Raw genomic sequence first — 18,761 nt, forward strand, 5'->3', positions numbered from 1 at the left:
GCAGGGCTTCTGGGAAACTGTACCTCAAGCTGCTGACAAGCAAAGCTCAAGACATGGGTGACACTGTGTGTGTATTAAGGTACAGGGGCATGAAAACTGCAGGCCTGCTAGGCCCTGCTGTTGCCACGAAGCCAGCTGTCAAGGAAATAGGTGCAGGGGGAGTCTGGATTCTGGGGTCCTGCACCTCCGGCTGCTGACAGGCAAAACTTGTGACATGGGTGCTTGTAAGACTGACTGTGTATGTCTTGGGGCACAGGACAGTGGAAACTGCAGGCCTGCTAGGCCCTGCTGCGGCCATGAAGCCTGCCAGCTGTCAAGGAGATAGGTGCAGGGGGAGTCTGGGACAGAAAAAGCTTGCAGACAGAGGCTTTTACGCTGTTTCTATGTCCCTCCCCAAGACACTGTGATTGGAAGGGCAGTCAGGGAGAAATCATACTCACTGGCCAGCTAAAGATGTTAGTCCTTCCCCACCCCCTGCTCCTCCTCCTTCTCCTGCTCCTCCCCTTTCTTCTAAGTTTGTTTCCTCTGAAAGACTGCCTTCTGAATCTCCAAATCTCTTCCAAATTGTTTCTGAATGGATTCGGAGGCTCCAAATCGTTTTGGAAAGTTTTAAGCTTCTAGTGATTTGATTCAGATTCGGAGTTTCAGCCTCCAAATCGGGCCAAATCAAATCATGAACAGAAACTTCGCACAGCCCTACTGCCAGTTTCAACAAGTGCACTTCCCTGTAACAGATCCAGAAAACACTCACTTGTTGTCTGAAAAAAGAAGTGCCCAGAACAATTAACTACGATATCTCTGTGAGTCCCACTGAATCAGGGCCTGGTTCTGCAAGTCTCATTCGATGAAACATCTTCATCTTTAACAGGAGCTCTGCTCTCACAGCATGTGGTAGGATTTAAATTTTAGTAACAGTTCTCAAGTGCACCTGAATTCCATCTAAAGTCTTTTGCTATCTTTTCCTTACTACTCAGAAGCCTGCAATGTAGAGGAGGCTGTCTGATGATGAAGTTCACTTACCAGTAATGGTGTACACTCTAAGATCAGGCTTAATAGTCCTTTGAATAGGGTTCTGGCCACTTGCTGGGATGACATCAACCTGGAAACCAGTGATGGTCTCTGTCTTGGTGCGCCAGTTGATTGTGATGGTTGTCTCAGTAACATCACCTACACGGGCCCTCCGGGGAGGGCTGACATCTGCACAAAAGGACCAAAATCTAATGTCAGTATAATAGGCATAAGCAATGGTTTGGAGTAGTTGGTCTGAAAAGAAAATAATGATGAATTCCCCCCTCAGAGCAACTTATAGCCACATTTTGAAATGGCCAGATCCTGACACCCTCACTCAATTGTTTCTATTAGGTCTTTGCTGAAGGCGTAACCTGTTGACTTCTGTCAGATGATCCACACTCCATACACAGAACATATTAGTATTTGTATGGCACTTACTCTCAAGGGTAGTGACGACACCCTGGGCTGGTCGACTGGTTAGAGAGTCCTTCAGAGCATACACGCTGACTTCATATTTAGTTGCCACCTAGGAAAAACAAAGCTATACTATGCTAAGAGAACTACATGGAACATGTAAGCTTCAGAAAGGGAACCAGAATTGGGACATTAGGAAATGTGCATGAATTTATAAGTATTTAGGAGAGCCATATAGGATCTAAGCAGTAATTTAAAAATTTAAACATGAAACTTAAAAATTAAAAGATCATTAGGACGGTTAAAATTTATTCCCAGCTGAATGGGAAAAAAGAGTCTGAGTCTTTGCCTTAGTTAAAGCAGTATAATGCAGTCAAAGTCCACGATACTAATCTAGAGATACGATCTGGAGGAAAATCAAGCCCTTTTTAAAAGCAAACAGTAGAGGCATAACTAAGTACTTTGGCACCTGGGGCTGCAGGGAGGAAAGAAGGCAAAAAAAAAAAAAAGGGCTCTGAGCACCTACCTCCTCACTGCCTGTCATAGCAGAGTGGGATGCCATAGTGGCAGTGCAGGCTCTCCAAATATGGGCTGCTGCTGTGATGGTGTGCAGTTGCCATTTTTGTGCCCTTTTTAATTAGTGCCTGGGACTTGTGCCCACCCCTACTTACAATACTGGCAAATAGGGATGAGGTTGAAACTATTATTAACAACTGTTTGAAAGCCAAAATTGTATTTTAACGTATTCAAATTCCAAAAATGTATTTAATTAAAACAATTACAATAATTTTTAAAAATTAAAAAGCAAATAAGTTCATAATCATTTTTAAAAATTATTTGAATTGCACTTCAAAAAAAAAGGGGGAAAGTGGGTAGTACAACAGTAACATATTCTGCTGCTGGAACACAAGTTCTTTCATGAATCACAGCAACAATGTTAAGTATATTTTGGAGCAGGGCTGCCCAATTTCTAAGCATCAGGCTGCACCAAGGCGAGCCACAGGCCCACCAGGCAGCAGTTGGATAATCCTGTTCTCGAGCATAATGATGGTAACCTAATGGCCAAACACATGACTAAAAAGCACTTACAACAGTGACATATATGACTTACTAAAGCATAAACATGGAAGAAGAAATAAAAAATGATGGTGGAAGTTTGTGCATCATTCTGAAATACTGGGAAAAGGAATGCTTCCCTGGACTTTTGGTGCTTACTACCCATGAGAAGATAGGATTATGTCAGTGATTTAGTAGTGCTGTTGGACATGATTTATTACCAAAAGACTGCTCTGCTTTGAGAAGAAAAATGATGGGAATAACAGATTGAAGTTTAATTAGAACATATTTTTTATTTGAGTTTGTGTCTTCTTTGGAGCTAATCTAGTTTATGCCATCTAGACTTGGGCTCAGTTAGGTTAGAATGTTTTGTTATTTAATAATTTTTTTTCAAATTATGCAGAAGAATGATTCATAGACTTGAAGACCAGAAGGGGCCATCAGATTATGTACTCTAACTGCCTGCATAGCAAAGGCCCTAGAACTTCAATCAATTATTATTGTAGGGAGTCTAATAACTTGTGCTTGACTAAGAACACAGCCTCCAAAAATGATATCTGGTCTTAATTTGAAGGAGCTTTAGCAGACAAATCTATTGTTCTTTTAACTACTGTGATACAAGTGACAATGTCTGACAACTGGCTAGATTTCAAATGATGGGCTGGACACTCAGGACTCATGTTGATCCATCCCAGCTGAAGTTCTGGCCCAGAATATTTTAAATTGCTTGACATGTCCAACATTTCTTCCCACGTCATGCCCAGCAATATTAGAATCAAGGGAGTTACCATTAATCCTGACACAACAGCAGCTGTGCTGTCTGGGGAGAGGTTGATTTCTTTCATCGGCCCAGTTTTTTCCTTGGGATTCACTCGGACTCTGTAGCCGGTGAGACGAACATTAGGTGCACTCCAGGTAACCATCAGGCTGGTTGGAGTCACCTGGGCAAAGTTCAGGTTTGTTGGAGAAGGAATTGCTGTGGAAATTGGGAAAATTAGTTTAGAAGGACTTGGCTGCAGTCAAGACAGCACTATCAATCATAAGAATTAAATAGTTTCAGATACAAAATAAGAAATAAGGGTTGCAGATACTGATATATTTTGGGTAGCTATGGGATCTAATATAGAACCCAGGTTCAAAGTACATAGTGCCAGACTGTTCAAGATAAGACTTAGATGCCATGATAGTGTTTCTCTTTGGAAATGAGGAGATAGGTATATTCCTGTAAAATGAAAAGGTATCCCATCTGAGCAGTTTTGTAGCCTTTCAATCATTCCAGTACTTACAATACATTATAATACTGTATATACTATAGCATCAGTCTGTGACTCATTATCCATGGTCTGCCCTGCACTCTTGGAATTTGTGTCAACTTTTCATTTGCAAGTTAATGGAAACTCGTTATGAATAAGGATCTACGTAAACTGCGACAGAAGTACACTGCGCACCGGCTCTTTTAAATTTTGCTTTTTTTTAGCTGCGTGCCTCCCCTGTTCCTGTGGTGGCCCTGCTGCTTGCTTCTGATTGGCCAGGAGGCAAAAACTGTAGTTTTAAATATGCACTGATTTTTACCTCCCAGCTGATTAGCAGCAAGCAGCGGGACCGCTGAGGCCCCTCAGCCAATCAGTGGTGGGAAGCAAAAACCACGGTATATTTAAAACCATGATTTTTGCTTCCTGGCCAAATCAGGAGTAAGCAGTGAGGCCGCCAGTGTTCTTTGGTCAATCAGCAGTGGTAGAGGTGGGAGCATGTGAAAAAAGAGTCATTTTAAAGGACAGCACACTTCCGGCACGATTTAGGTAGATCTCTACTTAGGACAGAGGAGTTAACATTGGAAACTGCTATGAATTTCAACTTGCTGGAAGAAGACAAATCTCATGTGATAGTTTCATTGTCTAGTCCTTGTTCAAAAAGCCATTTAAAAAAGTATCCAAGCAGTTGTGTGGACTATGACATGAATTATTTAGCAGGAAGATTTCTAAATCACAAATCAATACAGGAAGGGATTGCAATTTCTGTCCATTTCTCTCATTTCAAAGGAAAGGAATTTGTTAATTGAGGAGGTTTTAAATCAATAGACATAGTAGGATCTGGCTCCATACCTAAACATGTCTGCAGGAGTATGGCATACTGCCTTGAAGGAGGATATCAAATCAAACTGCTTGTTGTCAAAGAAGCACGGCAGTAGCTGTTAGACAGCAAACAAGATAACTTGTGATGTTCAAAACCCAGGAGAATGTAAACCTGTCTTGAAGGAGCATTACTCAGACTCCATGTCAGGCCTTTGATACTGTAACAATTTTATTTTTCCTGTTGTGCTGATGAAGTAAGGACTTAACTATTTTCTTCTGTACTAAGCTGGATCTGACTTTTGTACTAGAGAATGCTTTTTCAAACAGAGCATGCCCTCCCATATCTTGTTGTGAGACAGGTGTAAATGACAGCCTGACTGGCACTCTTTTTCTTCTGGAGCAGCATCAAAAAGGAATCTGGATGCATTTTGGATTTAAAAGGGCTAAGTGACCCTTATTTCTGAAACGGAGGCCAAGTCCTGGCTTCCATGCCATTTCTTTTCCCCTCAGCTCCAGCAGCACCAAGGGATTTAAAGTTGCTCTGACTTAGAATCTGAACATTTCTCTTGTCCTTTATGACATATGTTCCTGATCCTGCCATCTGCTGCAAGCACATGGTAGAGCATGAGGTTGTCCAGAAATAACAGAATACATTCTTCAAAGCTGTTCCTCACAACTCAAATTAAGCTGTCCTAATATGGCTTGATGACCAGACTGCCCTGACTACCCCAAAGATCTGTAGACAAGGAACTAAAAGGTAACGGCAACTATCAAGACACCTGCTTCTCTGAGGAATCTGCAATCTGGTCTTCAGTCCTGCTAGCTCAGCTGCTGAGCTCTTTTGAATACAGGCTTTCCAGTGATTTACTCATTTATACCTAGTAATCTTGAAATATCTTTCAGTTTTCCAACAAAACCAAGCCAACTCTTAACAGGAAACATCCCCCCTTGGCTTCTACAGGGGTTTTCCCATCAATGAGCATCAGTTGCACATGGAAGCATAGTTTACCCAACAGGGCAGGAGTCACTGCTGCCATGGCCAGCTGGGTGGTGTAGTTAAAAATATACCTGTGGACTGGGTTCCAGTCAAGGGCTGGCTCTCCTTGTCATCATGTAAGGCAACGATACTGACAGTGTACTCAGAACCAGGCCTGAGGCCATGCAGCTCAGCAGTGTCGTCTTCACCATCTGGGGCAGGCAATAGCTCATGGATTCCATCCTCAGGGCTTGAGTAGGTCACCCTGTAACTGGTGACTTGCCCTTGTGGGCTTTCCCAAGCAATTTTGATGGAATCAACATCCACCTCAGTGAATGTCAGTCCTTTAGGGCGATCAATGTCTGTTAGGCAAATTAACGGTAAGAGGTTATGTGATAAAAAGCAGGCAGTGGGAGGAAAAAAGCATTTCTAATACATGCAAAGCAGTTTTCAGTTTTGCTAGGATAAGCGTCCAGTCCTACAGTGCCTTTCACTTTGTACATATATCCATATCTGTGCAAAATGAGTCTGAAGTAAAGGTTAATCACTAGAAATGAACTCACAGCCCCACTGAAGAAAATGAGTTTCCCCATTGACTTCAGTGTGACCAGGACCTCACTCCATACATCCGATTCTTGTTTATACCAAGGCCTCTTTATGCCATTCTGGTGGCATCAAGGGGGCCTTAAGATTAACGGAAACATCATTTATACCCTTTTTAAGACCCCTCACCAGAGCCAGAACTATTTAAACTTGTCATAATGTTAATGACAAGCAAGCCTACCCTTCTGATTTGGAGGCTTCATGTTGTACTTAGATTTTATTGGTGTAAATGGCTGTACAAAGTGCAAGGCTGACAAACATAGGATCCACCATTTTCCTTTGTAAATTGGCATCCAATTAAATTATTTGTAAAGAAAGTAAATTGCTATGCAAATTAAATTCTAAATCAATAAAAACCTTTCAATGTGAAATGAGCGTGCAGAGGATGCTCATATATACAATCAGATCACAAACACCCGCAAATTAGTTCCACTCATTGTCTTCATCTGATGCAACCAGATCATAGCACCAAATCCCAAGCGAGGGTAAACAGAAGCACAGCTCTGCTGAAGTCTAGCTTGACTTGTGTGAAGCTATACTCATTTATGCCTGCTGAGGATCTGGCCCTTAAATCTCTATCTGTACATCAGATCTAGATTTTCATGAAGATTCCCAGTGTCATTTTATTTGCCATGTAAGGTTAGTCTTGCATTTTCTATGCTTTATCGCTAGCAAAGGTGGTTTTTTTAATAGGAAAGTTTTGTCTTAATATTTGATACAGCTTTTCAAGAAAACTCATGCTCTGTTTTACTGTCACTTTAAACACAAGCCAGAACAAGGAAGAGTATATAAGTTGCACTACATTAGGTAGGCCTGTGTATTAGATACCCCTCTGGAATACCCCTGCTTTTTCTCAATGAGAGAATACCTTACTGCTGCCCTATACCCAAAGAAGAGTAGTGAGTGGAAGTCAAGGCTCAGCCTATTCCTTGCCCACAGACTGAGTGTACACCCCATTTATTCTTATATGACTTGTCACAAGGTATGGGTACGTCAGAGAAGGGTATAAAGTTAATTTCTTACTCCCATGCATAGCAAAGTGTGCTATAACAACATTTAGCCCTTACATAGTACAGGGTAAAACCACCTTTGCCATCCAGCTCTAGAAATCAGGTCTATGCAGGACAATTTTCCTAGATTGGCTAAAGGCAAAGGAAAAAAAAATTTGCTTAGGCCATTTTTAGCAGAAGAAACTAAAGCGCAGCATTTGGGGGAAATGCATTGTGGCAGCCTTTGGGAATTGCATTTTGCCCGGTACTTCTCAATGATCAGGACTCGTGTTTATTCCTCTGGAGTCTAGACAGCTGTTAGTCATTGTCTCCTGGGTTCCAGCAGTGTTTGATAGATTCAGACATCAGAGTTATTTTGAGTTTTTTAGTTTTGTTTTTTTGCTTGCTGTGAAGTTAAATACGTACTGGTAACAGTTGTCTCAGACAGAGGTTCGCTTTCTCCATTTTGATTCTGAGCATAGACATTAATCACATACTCGACTGTGGGCTGCAGGCCCTCAACAGTAACTTCGGTTTGATCTGCAATTAAACAATAACACCAGGTTTAATTTGGAACAGGAATATGTGCCTCTTCTGCCAAGTGCTACAGAGGGGAGTGATGCCAGAATGAAACCTGTGGCTGAGTGGAGGTAAATATGGTTATGCAATTTGTCTCTTCCTGCTCTCAGGAAAGAGACTGTGGAGTCAATGAATGTCTTGGCAAAAGTTATGGGGAAGGTTAGCAAAAAGGAGCCACTGTAAAAAGGTTTCACTGTAAAACCGGTGTGCTCCACCCCGTACTCCAGTGTCTACGATTAGCTAACACTGCCCTATGTCAGTTCCACTGGAGAGGATAGAGAGCAATCATTAGCCATTACATGATGAATCTCCTACCCTTGCTGGAAGGGGCTGACCAAAGTAAGCTCTTTGGTTTGATTAGGAATCTTTAGGGCTGGCACAGGGTTTTCTGTAGATTTCCAGTCTTCTCTGGCTTCCTGACCTTGCTCTTTGCACAGACAGAACTGAAACATTTGATTTTCTGAAATGGGATTGAACATTAACCTAATAACAACAGCAAATATCCTCGTGAGCTAGGCTTAACGTATATGTATAAAGCACACTGAAATGTTCAAGACAGTCTCCAGAAAAGGCTGTAGGCTGGTCACTGTCAGCCAGTAGAGAGGAGTCTACGTCATGCTTTCAAGTTAATCCTTAGGGGACTCTATAAAATTGGGAGGAATTTTCTAAAGATACAGAGACCCTCTCAGAGGGGGTCTGCATCAATGTTGTTCTCTTTGTTGCACCATTAAAACATGACGCTGGACTTTATGCCCTGAGCCCCATGCACAGATTGGGCCTTTGTCGGGGTGAGTGCAGTGGTGGGAGCCCCCCAGTGCACCTAGACGAGCCTCCTGGACTTTAACCAGTTAAAGGAAGACCTGGCAGTATTAGTTAACCTGGCAGCGCAGTTAACCTGGCCGTTAGGAAGGCCAGCCGCACCCTGTCATGCATCCACAGATGCATCTCGAGCAGGTCCAAAGAGGTGATCCTCCCCCTCTATGCGGCACTGGTCAGGCTGCAGCTGGAGTACTGCATCCAGTTCTGGGTGCCACACTTCAAGAGGGATGTCGACAGCATGGAGAGGGTCCAGAGGAGGGCCACTCGTATGATCAGGGGGCAACAGGGCAGGCCCTACGAGGAGAGGCTACGGGACCTGAACCTGTTCAGCCTCCACAAGAGAAGGCTGAGGGGGGATCTGGTGGCCTGTTATAAACTAGTCAGGGGGGATCAGAAGGCATTGGGGGAGTCACTGTTCCCCCGAGCACCTCCAGGAGTGACCAGGAATAACAGTCATAAGCTGGCAGAGGGTAGGTTTAGGTTAGATATCAGGAGGCGCTACTTCACGGTCAGGGCAACTAGGGTCTGGAACCAGCTTCCAAGAGGAGTGGTGCAGGCTCCTACCCTGGGGGTGTTTAAGAGGAGGTTAGATGAACATCTTGCTGGAGTCATTTGACCCCAGTATTCTTTCCTGCCATGGCGGGGGGTCGGACTAGATGATCTGCTCAGGTCCCTTCCGACCCTAGAAACTATGAAGTTTGGGGGCTAAATTTACACTGGCTTCCATGTTGTGAGATGCTCTTGAAGGGAGAGGGACTGCATGGGGATGCAAGTTAGGGCAAGACTTGGTTTGTATAACTAACCTGCTAACTCTTAGGGTTGGTTTTAGCTCTTCACATGTACTACAGTGTCACACTCTTTGCTTCCAGGTCACATGATCTTACCTGCAGGGACAGTTTTAGTTTTTGTGGGCCCATGGCCATCCTTGGGAACAGTTGTCACTCGATAACCTGTGACTGGAGAAGATGAAGGCAGCCATCTGACACTGATACTGTTATCCTGAACATCAGTCACTTGCATCTGGGATGGTGTGTTAATCTCTGGACATCAGAAAATAAATTGTGTCAGTATATGTGATGCATAAAGTCCCTCTTTCTGACCATGTCCTATGTTGATAGGCCCAGCTATTAACTCCCACCTACATTTATTCTTCTTTCCTTTTTCTAGATTGAGATTATTTTTAAAGGAAGACACAGTATGTAATTTTTTTTTTTACTTATCTTTTGATTTATCCACTGGAAGTACACAGAAGCCCTAACTGGGGATCATGGACTTTGGTCACAGTCCAGTGACTGCCCACTGAGCTAAGTAGGAGCTTCTTTTAAAATGTCTATTAAAGGGCTTTCCATTGCCTGTGGTGGGAGTTGCATTAGAACATTTTAAAGCAGAAAGGAGAAGACAGCCACTGCCCTAAGAATTCTCAAGGGTAGTTCATATTAGGATCAGATAACACCTTGATAATGTGGTTCTGATACATACCATAGACTGATGCAGACAGCTAGTCTAAAGACTAGAGAAGAGCCCAGAGGGTTATGCACTCAATGAAGAAGACAACATTTGCTTGAACATGTCCTGCAACTCTGATTTCATGATTATGGAGGCTCCTCTCAAGGAACAGACCCACAGCCCCAGTGAATTTGTTTAATTTTATTTTAATGTCCCTCCTGCTCCCCACTTCCAAAAAGCTTCCTTCCCGCTTCTTCATGTTATTCACACAATAGGACTAAATTAATTTGAAAAGTAATTTCACTGAAGCCAAAGGACTACTAATTCAGCCCATTATTTCCAACAGAAACTAAGAAAATTATGAATTTTAATAGAGTTACATTAAAATCTTACCTATTTTGTACGTAACAGTGACTGGCTTGCTGCTGGCAGGACTGTCTCCACGGCCTGTTACTGCATACACTGTGATGGTATAGTCTACTCCAGGCTTAAGGCCACTAACGTTAGCATCAGATACGGTGCCAGGCACTGTAAACTCCTGGACAGGGCTACTTCCACCTAAGAAGGGCATAGCAGGAAAAGAAAATCTCAAACCTGTTGATATTACTCATGTTTTAAATACAAAAGCAAGAGCAGATCCAAAGCCCACTGAATCAAAAGTTAGAGAAAGACTCCCTTTCATTTAAGTGAGCTTTGGGTTAACCCAGGATGTATTAGTAAACACTTTTTTTTTTTTATCTTGAACCAAGAGGCAAAGGAGACCTGTGCTGAACTTCCACTGCCTGGAGTGTCTAGAAGTGATCCTTATTTTGGAAAATGAAAATGATTTACTATCCTTTAAAAGATATGCCATTACAGTATGCCACCTATTTGGTAGTCTTCTTGAAACATATATGCAAAACATCACTTCATAATTCAGAGCCACGAGAACATATCATAGAATCAGAAAAATCATATCACACATTGCAGTCAAAGTTGCCCTTAATCTTTGCTGCAGCCTTAAAAATACTTAAAACTACAATATCAAAGAGGAGTCATGACTGGTAATATTAGGGCACTCTAACCTGTTTCACCATAGGTGATCCTATAGTATCTCACTGTCACTGCTGGAGCATCCCAAGAAATCCTTAGGCTTGTGGGGCTGGTGGGAGTAATTTTCAAGTCCTGTGGAACATCAGACACTGGAAAAGAGGTTAAACAGTTTAGTAAGGAAGTTTAAAAAATATTTAAGACCAGCTGGCTACACATTCCACCTACCACCGTGTAGACTGTTGATACTAACAGATCCTTTCAAAGCCCACAGCTGGCATGAAGTCAAAGGGCAAAGAGCCAGAAACCAAAGCCTATTGACCCCAAAGGGAAAAAACTTATTTCGACTTCAACATTGATTGGATTGAGCTCTAAATGTTTACCCTCCTGTGAGAATATCTAGATGAGTGCAAAGGTACTAAGAAAGCTCGTTTCTGAAGGATAATTTCAACTAGGGGAGGATTTTGAAAATCTCATAATAAGGTTAAGGAGCGAGGCTCCAATATCCTTCTGACTCTACCAGTCCTGGAGTTGTAATGGAAGTTACCCGGGGGGGTGGGGAGGTGACCGTCCTTTACTCTTCTGGGCACCATATCAAAGGTAAGCTTTAATTTCATTTACAACAAAAGAAATATGGACATTAATCACATTCACTCTAATTAACATTTTGCCTCCTTAGAAATGTCTTTGCAAGATAAAATACCTTGCCTCCCAAGAAGACAAATGTCTTACACTTCAGTTGTGATCCAAAGCCCACAAAATCAGTAGGAGTCCCCTCACTGATCTCAGTAGGCTCAGCATCAAGTCCTTTCTCATGCTTAGCATTGCTTTTCTTTTCTAGCAAACCTTCCGTTTTACTGTTGGTCACTCAGTGATTTGCCAGCCAGCTAGAAGGACATGTTTTAATAGGAACAACATAGTCAGCTGAGAGAGAGATTCACTCTACATTTTATCCAACTTCATTCCAAGCTTACCTGTAGATTGCTGGCCAACCAAGGGCAAGCTCTCTTCTCTGCCATTGAAAGCAATAATGCTGACCACATATTCGGATCCGGGAACCAGGTTAGTGAGTGTGATGGAATTCCGAGAAGGTGGAATACGGTCTTCCTTGGGTCTACCACCACCATGCTCCAACTGGTGTCGAACTCTGTAGCCAGTGATGGTAGCACGAGGAGCAATCCAATGGACGGTGAAAGTGTTCGCTGTTATATCCGAAAAGTCAATGCCCGTTGGGGAATCAATACCTGTTTTCCCCATCCCAAAGAAAAGGGAGATTTAGCTTATTAGAACAACATGTTTGAAGGAAAGAGAATGCCTTGCCTGCCTACCAAAGTAATTTTGTAATCCTGGCCAGCACTGTAATAGCACTTAACTCAAGCCATAATGCCATTCAGCACTGGAAGCATAAATATGTAACACTCCCTGATCATACAGAAGTGTAAAAAACCACAGGAATATAATTGTAGAAAGTGGAATCTATCACTGCTTCAGTCCACATTTGCAATCCTCTGAACTTAAGATAGTTGGCAGTTTTAAATGGCAGCAGTAGCTAGGGCTGCCTCGCTTGCTGTACCAGGCAGTGTTTGCTACTGCTGCCTACCTGGTACTCACATGCTGAGCAGCCCATAGGCGGCAGTGGCAAACACTGCCCAGCACGGCAAGCAGTGGGGCCACAGCTACTGGCTCTGAGGCGCAGCCCTGACAGGCAAGCCTGGAGCCAGTGCAGGGCCCAGGCTGGCAGCGGGGGTGGGTTACAAGCTGGTGCTGAGTGTGGGGGAAAAGTGGCCTCTCATCCACCCCGTGGCCAGCACCCCACACTGCAGCCACTCACAGCCCACATGGGGCTGCCTGTGCCTGCTCACGACAGCCCCACGTGGGCTGCGAGTGGCTGCAGCTGGAAGCACCGGGCATGGGGCAGGTGAGGGACCACTTTTCCCCATGCTCTTTGCCAGTTCCTTCCCTGCTGTGAAGTAGGGCGGTGGGGCTGCACACTGCCCTCCCTGTACCACAGGGCTGGGGGGCATGCTGCCCCCTGCCTGTACCGCAGGGCTGGGGGGCACTGGGAGTGAGCAGGTGCAGAGGGCCCACACCCGTGTCTCGGGGCCAGTGCTGGCAGGGCCCAGGGCAGGGCTACAGCAGTACAGGGTCCTGGCCAGCAGGGGCTCTATGGAGCCAGGCCAGTTCACCCCTCTTTCTGCTGGTGCAGCCCAGCCCGACTCCACAGACCCCTGCCAGCCTGGGCCTCGCTCTGGGGCCCACCAGTGCTGGCCCTGAGACATTGGCCCCCAGATGCTGACCAGGGGGCAGGGCACCTGTCAGGGGGTGGGGTTACCCATGTGGCCCTCAACAACTTACGAAAACTGGCAGCCCTCTGCCCAAAATAACTGCCCGCCCCTGCTCTGAAACCACTAAAAATCTGGCCCTTTAACCACAATGGGAATTGAGAATACCTAATATTTTCTGAACTAAGGGCCTGCAGCCTTAGCTAAATGCTTTTGGGAACTCCCTCTCTCCAACAGCATGACAATACTTGTAAAACAATGATAATTTGAATGGTTTCATTAAATAAATCCCAAATTATCACATTAACAGGTGGTAAATGGAAGGGAACAGCAGTTGGCTGAAGTGTTCCAGGCTTTCACACTTACCTGTTTTCTCCACACCAGTCAAAGGGACACTTTCATGTTGCTCAGAGATGCTATAGACTTTCACCAGATATTCAGTGCCAGGCAGGAGATCTGAAGGATTGAAACATGGCAATTTAGAAACTCACAGTTACTAGACTCTCAGCTGCAGCTGCAGCTTCTTAGATGGAATGACTGATCTTTGCTTATCAAGTAGCTCTATCCAAAAACAGAGGCTCATCCATAGTTAGAAATTTGAACCCAGGGGAAGCTTCAGCATTTTCAGGAATGGCTTTTTTGGCTCACTGGAATCCTTAATCTGTAAAAAGCATCAGTAGTGGGTCCTCCCTCCCCAAGGGCATTGTTTTGAAGGGTTGCCCAGAACTGATTAGTTTGCCACACAACTCTGCAAATATAGTTATACGTTAAGCTAGGTCACCGACTGATGTAAACTGGTATTGCTCCACTGATTTTCAGTGAAGATATTTTGATTTACATCAGATAAGAATTTGGCTTTTTATATTTAGAAAGCACACAACCCACTTACGTTGTTTCTAGGGTAGGGAAGGAATAAAGTATTTTTTTGGTATCAAGAGGAGCAAATCAATTACAGGGTTAAAATTTCAAATGGTGCAGTTATTTCTTTTTCAGAAAACTAGAGTTAATGAAGCAAAGACCCACGCCCTGCCAATCACTGACCTTTGGCAAATAATATGTACTGACTTTTAATACCTAACCTAACTGAAAATCCAGATCGATTGCCCCACAGCAGAGTGCATCATAGTCCTTGACTATGCTCAGCTGGGATGGGCTTCACCTGTCCCCCAAAGGTAAGCGTGTGTTTTCTTACAGGTTGGAGGATCTCCTCCAGCGGGCTTTAAACTAGGCTCGTTGGGGGGAGGGGAAGATGAGGGCGGGGGAAGCTGTGGACCACCAAACCAGGTGGCACCAACAAGGACAGCCCAGCCTGAAGAAAGAGAGCTTTGGGAACATGAAAGACAGGGGGTGGACAGCAATACGGCACAGGTAAGGAACGAGAAGGTAAGAGACAAAGAGCCCTTTGGGACTTGGAGTGGGGGGGCAGCAAAGGCACCAGTCGCAGGGCTCAAGTGCCTATATACTAATGCTAGGAGCATGGGGAACAAGCAGGATAAACTAGCGCTCCTGGTTGCACTAAACGCCTATGACTTAGTGGGGCTGACGGAAAACTGGTGGGATTCATCCCATGACTGGGCGGTACATATCGAGGGCTATAGATTGTACAGAAAGGACAGGGCGGGGAAAAAGGGGGGAGGGGTTGCGCTCTATGTTAAGGAGCAATATACATCAACCCTCATCAAGACAGAATCAAAGGATGAGGAAGTAGAAGGACTGTGGGTTAGGCTAAATGGGGGGCATGGAGAAAAGGATTTGGTGGTAGGGGTCTGCTACAGACCCCCACATCAAGGGGAAGAAATAGATCTGGGGCTCCTGAGGCAACTCTCAGAGACCATAAAAGCTAAAGAGGCGGTGGTCATGGGGGACCTAAACTTCCCGGACAACTGTTGGGAGACACAGACAGCAAAGTCCCACCGCTCACGCAGGTTTCTAACCTGTGTACAGGACCTCCACCTGACGCAGGAGGTACATGGTCCCACTAGGGGGAATGCCTTACTGGATCTGGTATTGGCAACGGGGGATGACATAGTAGGGGACCTACAGATCGGTAGCCATCTGGGGGACAGTGATCACCTAAAAATACAATTCAACATAAGGCGTCGAGTGGGTAAGGTAACTAGTAGGGTGAACGTGCTGGACTTTAGGAAAGCTGATTTCAGTGAACTCAGGCGATTAGTGAAGGACACACTACAGAGTAGTAGTTTTGAAATGATGGGAGCCCAAGAAGGGTGGCTGTGCCTTAAGGAAACTATCCTTCGAGCACAAAGCGAGACGATCCCCTTAAGAGGTAAAAGACGGAAAGGGGCCAGGAGGCTTCCCTGGCTGACCAGAGAAATCAAGGGCAGACTAAGGGCCAAAAGGGGAGCACATAAAAAGTGGAAACAGGGAGAGATCACCAAAGAGGAATATACCTCTTCTGCTCGTGCTTGTAGGGAGGCAGTTAGACAGGCCAAAGCTACCATGGAGCTGAGGATGGCAACCCAAGTAAAAGACAATAAGAAATTGTTTTTTAAATATATAGGGAGTAAAAGGAAGGCCCAGGGAGGAATAGGACCTCTGCTAAATGGGCAGAAACAATTGGTGACGGACAGAGGGGACAAGGCTGAACTCCTCAACGAGTTCTTCGCCTCAGTGTTCCTAAGCGAGAGGCATGACAAGTCTCTCACTGGGAGTGTAGGGAGGCAGCAGCAAGGCACCAGACTTCCATGTGTGGACCCTGAGGTGGTGCAGGGTCACTTGGAAGAACTGGATGCCTTTAAGTCGGCAGGACCGAATGAACTCCATCCGAGGGTACTGAAGGCACTGGCCAACATCATTGCAGAGCCACTGGTGGGAATATTTGAACGCTCGTGGCACACGGGTCAAGTCCCAGAGGACTGGAAAAGGGCCAATGTGGTTCCCATTTTCAAGAAGGGGAGGAAGGAGGACCCGGGCAACTATAGGCCAGTTAGTCTCACCTCCATCCTTGGCAAAGTCTTTGAAAAAATTATCAAGGCTCACATTTGTGAGAGCCTGGCAGGGCAAGTTATGCTGAGGGGAAACCAGCATGGGTTCGTGGCAGGCAGATCGTGCCTGACCAATCTAGTCTCTTTTTATGACCAGGTTACAAAACGCCTCGACGCAGGAGGAGGGGTGGATGTCATATACTTGGACTTCAGGAAGGCCTTTGATACGGTATCCCACCCCATACTGGTGAACAAGTTAAGGGGCTGTGACTTGGATGACTGCACAGTCCGGTGGGTGGAGAATTGGCTGGAGGGTCGCACCCAGAGAGTCGTGGTGGATGGGTCGGTTTCGACCTGGAAGGGTGTGGGCAGTGGGGTCCCGCAGGGCTCGGTCCATGGACCGATACTCTTTAATGTCTTCATCAGTGACTTGGATGAGGGAGTGAAATGTACTCTGTCCAAGTTTGCAGATGACACTAAGCTATGGGGCGAAGTGGACACGCCGGAGGGCAGGGAGCAGCTGCAAGCAGACCTGGACAGGTTAGACAAGTGGGCAGAAAACAACAGAATGCAGTTCAACAAGGAGAAATGCAAAGTGCTGCATCTAGGGAGGAAAAATGTCCAGCACACCTACAGCCTAGGAAATGACCTGCTGGGTGGCATGGAAGTGGAAAGGGATCTTGGAGTCCTAGTGGACTCCAAGATGAACATGAGTCGGCAGTGTGACGAAACCATCAGAAAAGCCAATGGCACTTTATCGTGCATCAGCAGATGCATGACAAATAGGTCCAAGGAGGTGATACTTCCCCTCTATCGGGCGCTGGTCAGACCGCAGCTGGAGTACTGCGTGCAATTCTGGGCGCCGCACTTCACGAAGGATGCGGATAATCTGGAGAGGGTCCAGAGAAGGGCCACTCGTATGGTTAAGGGCCTGCAGGCCAAGCCCTACGAGGAGAGACTAGAGAAACTGGACCTTTTCAGCCTCCGCAAGAGAAGGTTGAGAGGCGACCTGGTGGCTGCCTATAAGTTCATCAGGGGGGCACAGAAGGGAATTGGTGAGTATTTATTCACCAAGGCCCCCCCGGGGGTTACAAGAAATAATGGCCACAAGCTAGAAGAGAGCAGATTTAGATTGGATATTAGGAGGAACTTCTTCACAGTTCGAGTGGCCAAGGTCTGGAACGGGCTCCCAAGGGAGGTGGTGCTCTCCCCTACCCTGGGGGTCTTCAAGCGAAGGCTGGATGTGTATCTAGCTGGGGTAATGTAGGCCCAGCACTCTTTCCTGCTTATGCAGGGGGTCGGACTCGATGATCTGTTGAGGTCCCTTCCGACCCTCGCATCTATGAATCTATGAATCTTATCAAGAAAACCTTTATGGATTTTGACTATAGCTTAGAACAATGAGCCAAACCAATGAGCCAAATCAAATCTATGGTCAATTTGTCCTATTCCACTGAAGGCAATGGAGCCACATCAAGTTATTCTCCATCAGAATATGGCCCCTTATATTTATTCCAATTAATTTCTTGCTTTTGCCTCCTCCTTTGGAGTGCATCTCTAATAAGGAATCTTTAACAGGGTTGGAGTTCTCAATTTATTCAGAAGCTTGATCACATCTTAATAGGGGTTACTTCAAACCCCCAATTCACTTTTCATTTGCAGTCAAGTAATCACATTCCTTCTGTTCGTGACTACACAATGTCCCTGCTACAGACAACAAACATGTAGCTGGAAACAAGCTGGGGGTGGGGGGACAGGGGAAGGAGTTCAAGCAGCTTTCTACAAACCACCAGCAAATGCTCCTAAGACCACCAATAATCAACAGATTTCAGCCCGAGATTTGCTGCTGGAGAAAAGTGTATTACATTTGGTTGGACTCTGCAGTTAACCTCTTACTTTGTAAATATACTGATCTGTCAGTGGGTGAAATGGTCAGCTCTGCAATATCTTCCTCATTCTTCACTGGGGAGTAACGCACTAGGAAACTGCTCAGGACAACAGAGGTTGGAGGAATCCAAGCCACTCTCATAGCATCGGGACCCACGCTGGTGAAGCTCAGGTCAGTTGGAGCAGGAACAGCTGTGGGCAAAGCATTTTTTGTTAACATTCCCTGGGAGGCAAGAGTGTGCTCAGGCACAAGTTCAGAAAATCTACAGAGAAAACATCTCATGCAAAAAGAGGCTACTGTGTCTGACCCATGCAAACATACTCCTAAGTTACATTTGGCTCCACTACGGTTAAAAAACGGTTTTACTACTGTCAGGCTCCTTTAACCTCTCAGCAATAATTGATACTTCAATGCATTCTGTAGAGCTAATTTGAAAACAAGGCAGCAGGTCTATAATATGGCCTTTGCAGCTGGATCTCACATTACTGCTATGAAGAGGCTTAAGTCGCCGTACAGCAGCCAATAGATGAAAAATTCTTGTCCAGATGTTATACATGCATGCACAAGGGAGGAGATGGGATATCTATTAATTTCCTATAACTCTACAACTACTTGTGTGTGAGGTTCCAGAATATAGGCAGTTTATGCAAAC

At 45.1% G+C, this 18,761-nt stretch overlaps 1 protein-coding gene across 7 annotated transcripts in view; it reads right to left on the reverse strand.

Moving 5' to 3' along the window:
- Positions 1-18,761, reverse strand: part of FN1 (fibronectin 1) — a 78,768-nt gene that overhangs the window by 11,715 nt on the left and 48,292 nt on the right. For 4 of the 7 annotated variants that reach the window (XM_090044943.1, XM_090044941.1, XM_090044946.1 and 1 more), the window contains 11 exons: positions 18,118-18,300; positions 13,643-13,732; positions 11,969-12,238; positions 11,030-11,146; positions 10,359-10,523; positions 9,404-9,559; positions 7,548-7,661; positions 5,622-5,891; positions 3,270-3,457; positions 1,450-1,537; positions 1,021-1,197 (listed from right to left, as the gene is read on the reverse strand). In XM_090044943.1, the coding sequence (XP_089901069.1) occupies positions 1,021-1,197; positions 1,450-1,537; positions 3,270-3,457; positions 5,622-5,891; positions 7,548-7,661; positions 9,404-9,559; positions 10,359-10,523; positions 11,030-11,146; positions 11,969-12,238; positions 13,643-13,732; positions 18,118-18,300 (1,818 nt within the window). The remainder of the gene's footprint in view (positions 1-1,020; positions 1,198-1,449; positions 1,538-3,269; positions 3,458-5,621; positions 5,892-7,547; positions 7,662-9,403; positions 9,560-10,358; positions 10,524-11,029; positions 11,147-11,968; positions 12,239-13,642; positions 13,733-18,117; positions 18,301-18,761) is intronic. The other 3 variants (XM_090044947.1, XM_090044945.1, XM_090044944.1) reach the window with 1 other exon arrangement.

Source organism: Crocodylus siamensis, chromosome 4 (assembly GCF_052110815.1).
Source record: "Crocodylus siamensis isolate JL-2025a chromosome 4, ASM5211081v1, whole genome shotgun sequence".
Classification (NCBI taxonomy): Eukaryota; Metazoa; Chordata; order Crocodylia; family Crocodylidae; genus Crocodylus; species Crocodylus siamensis.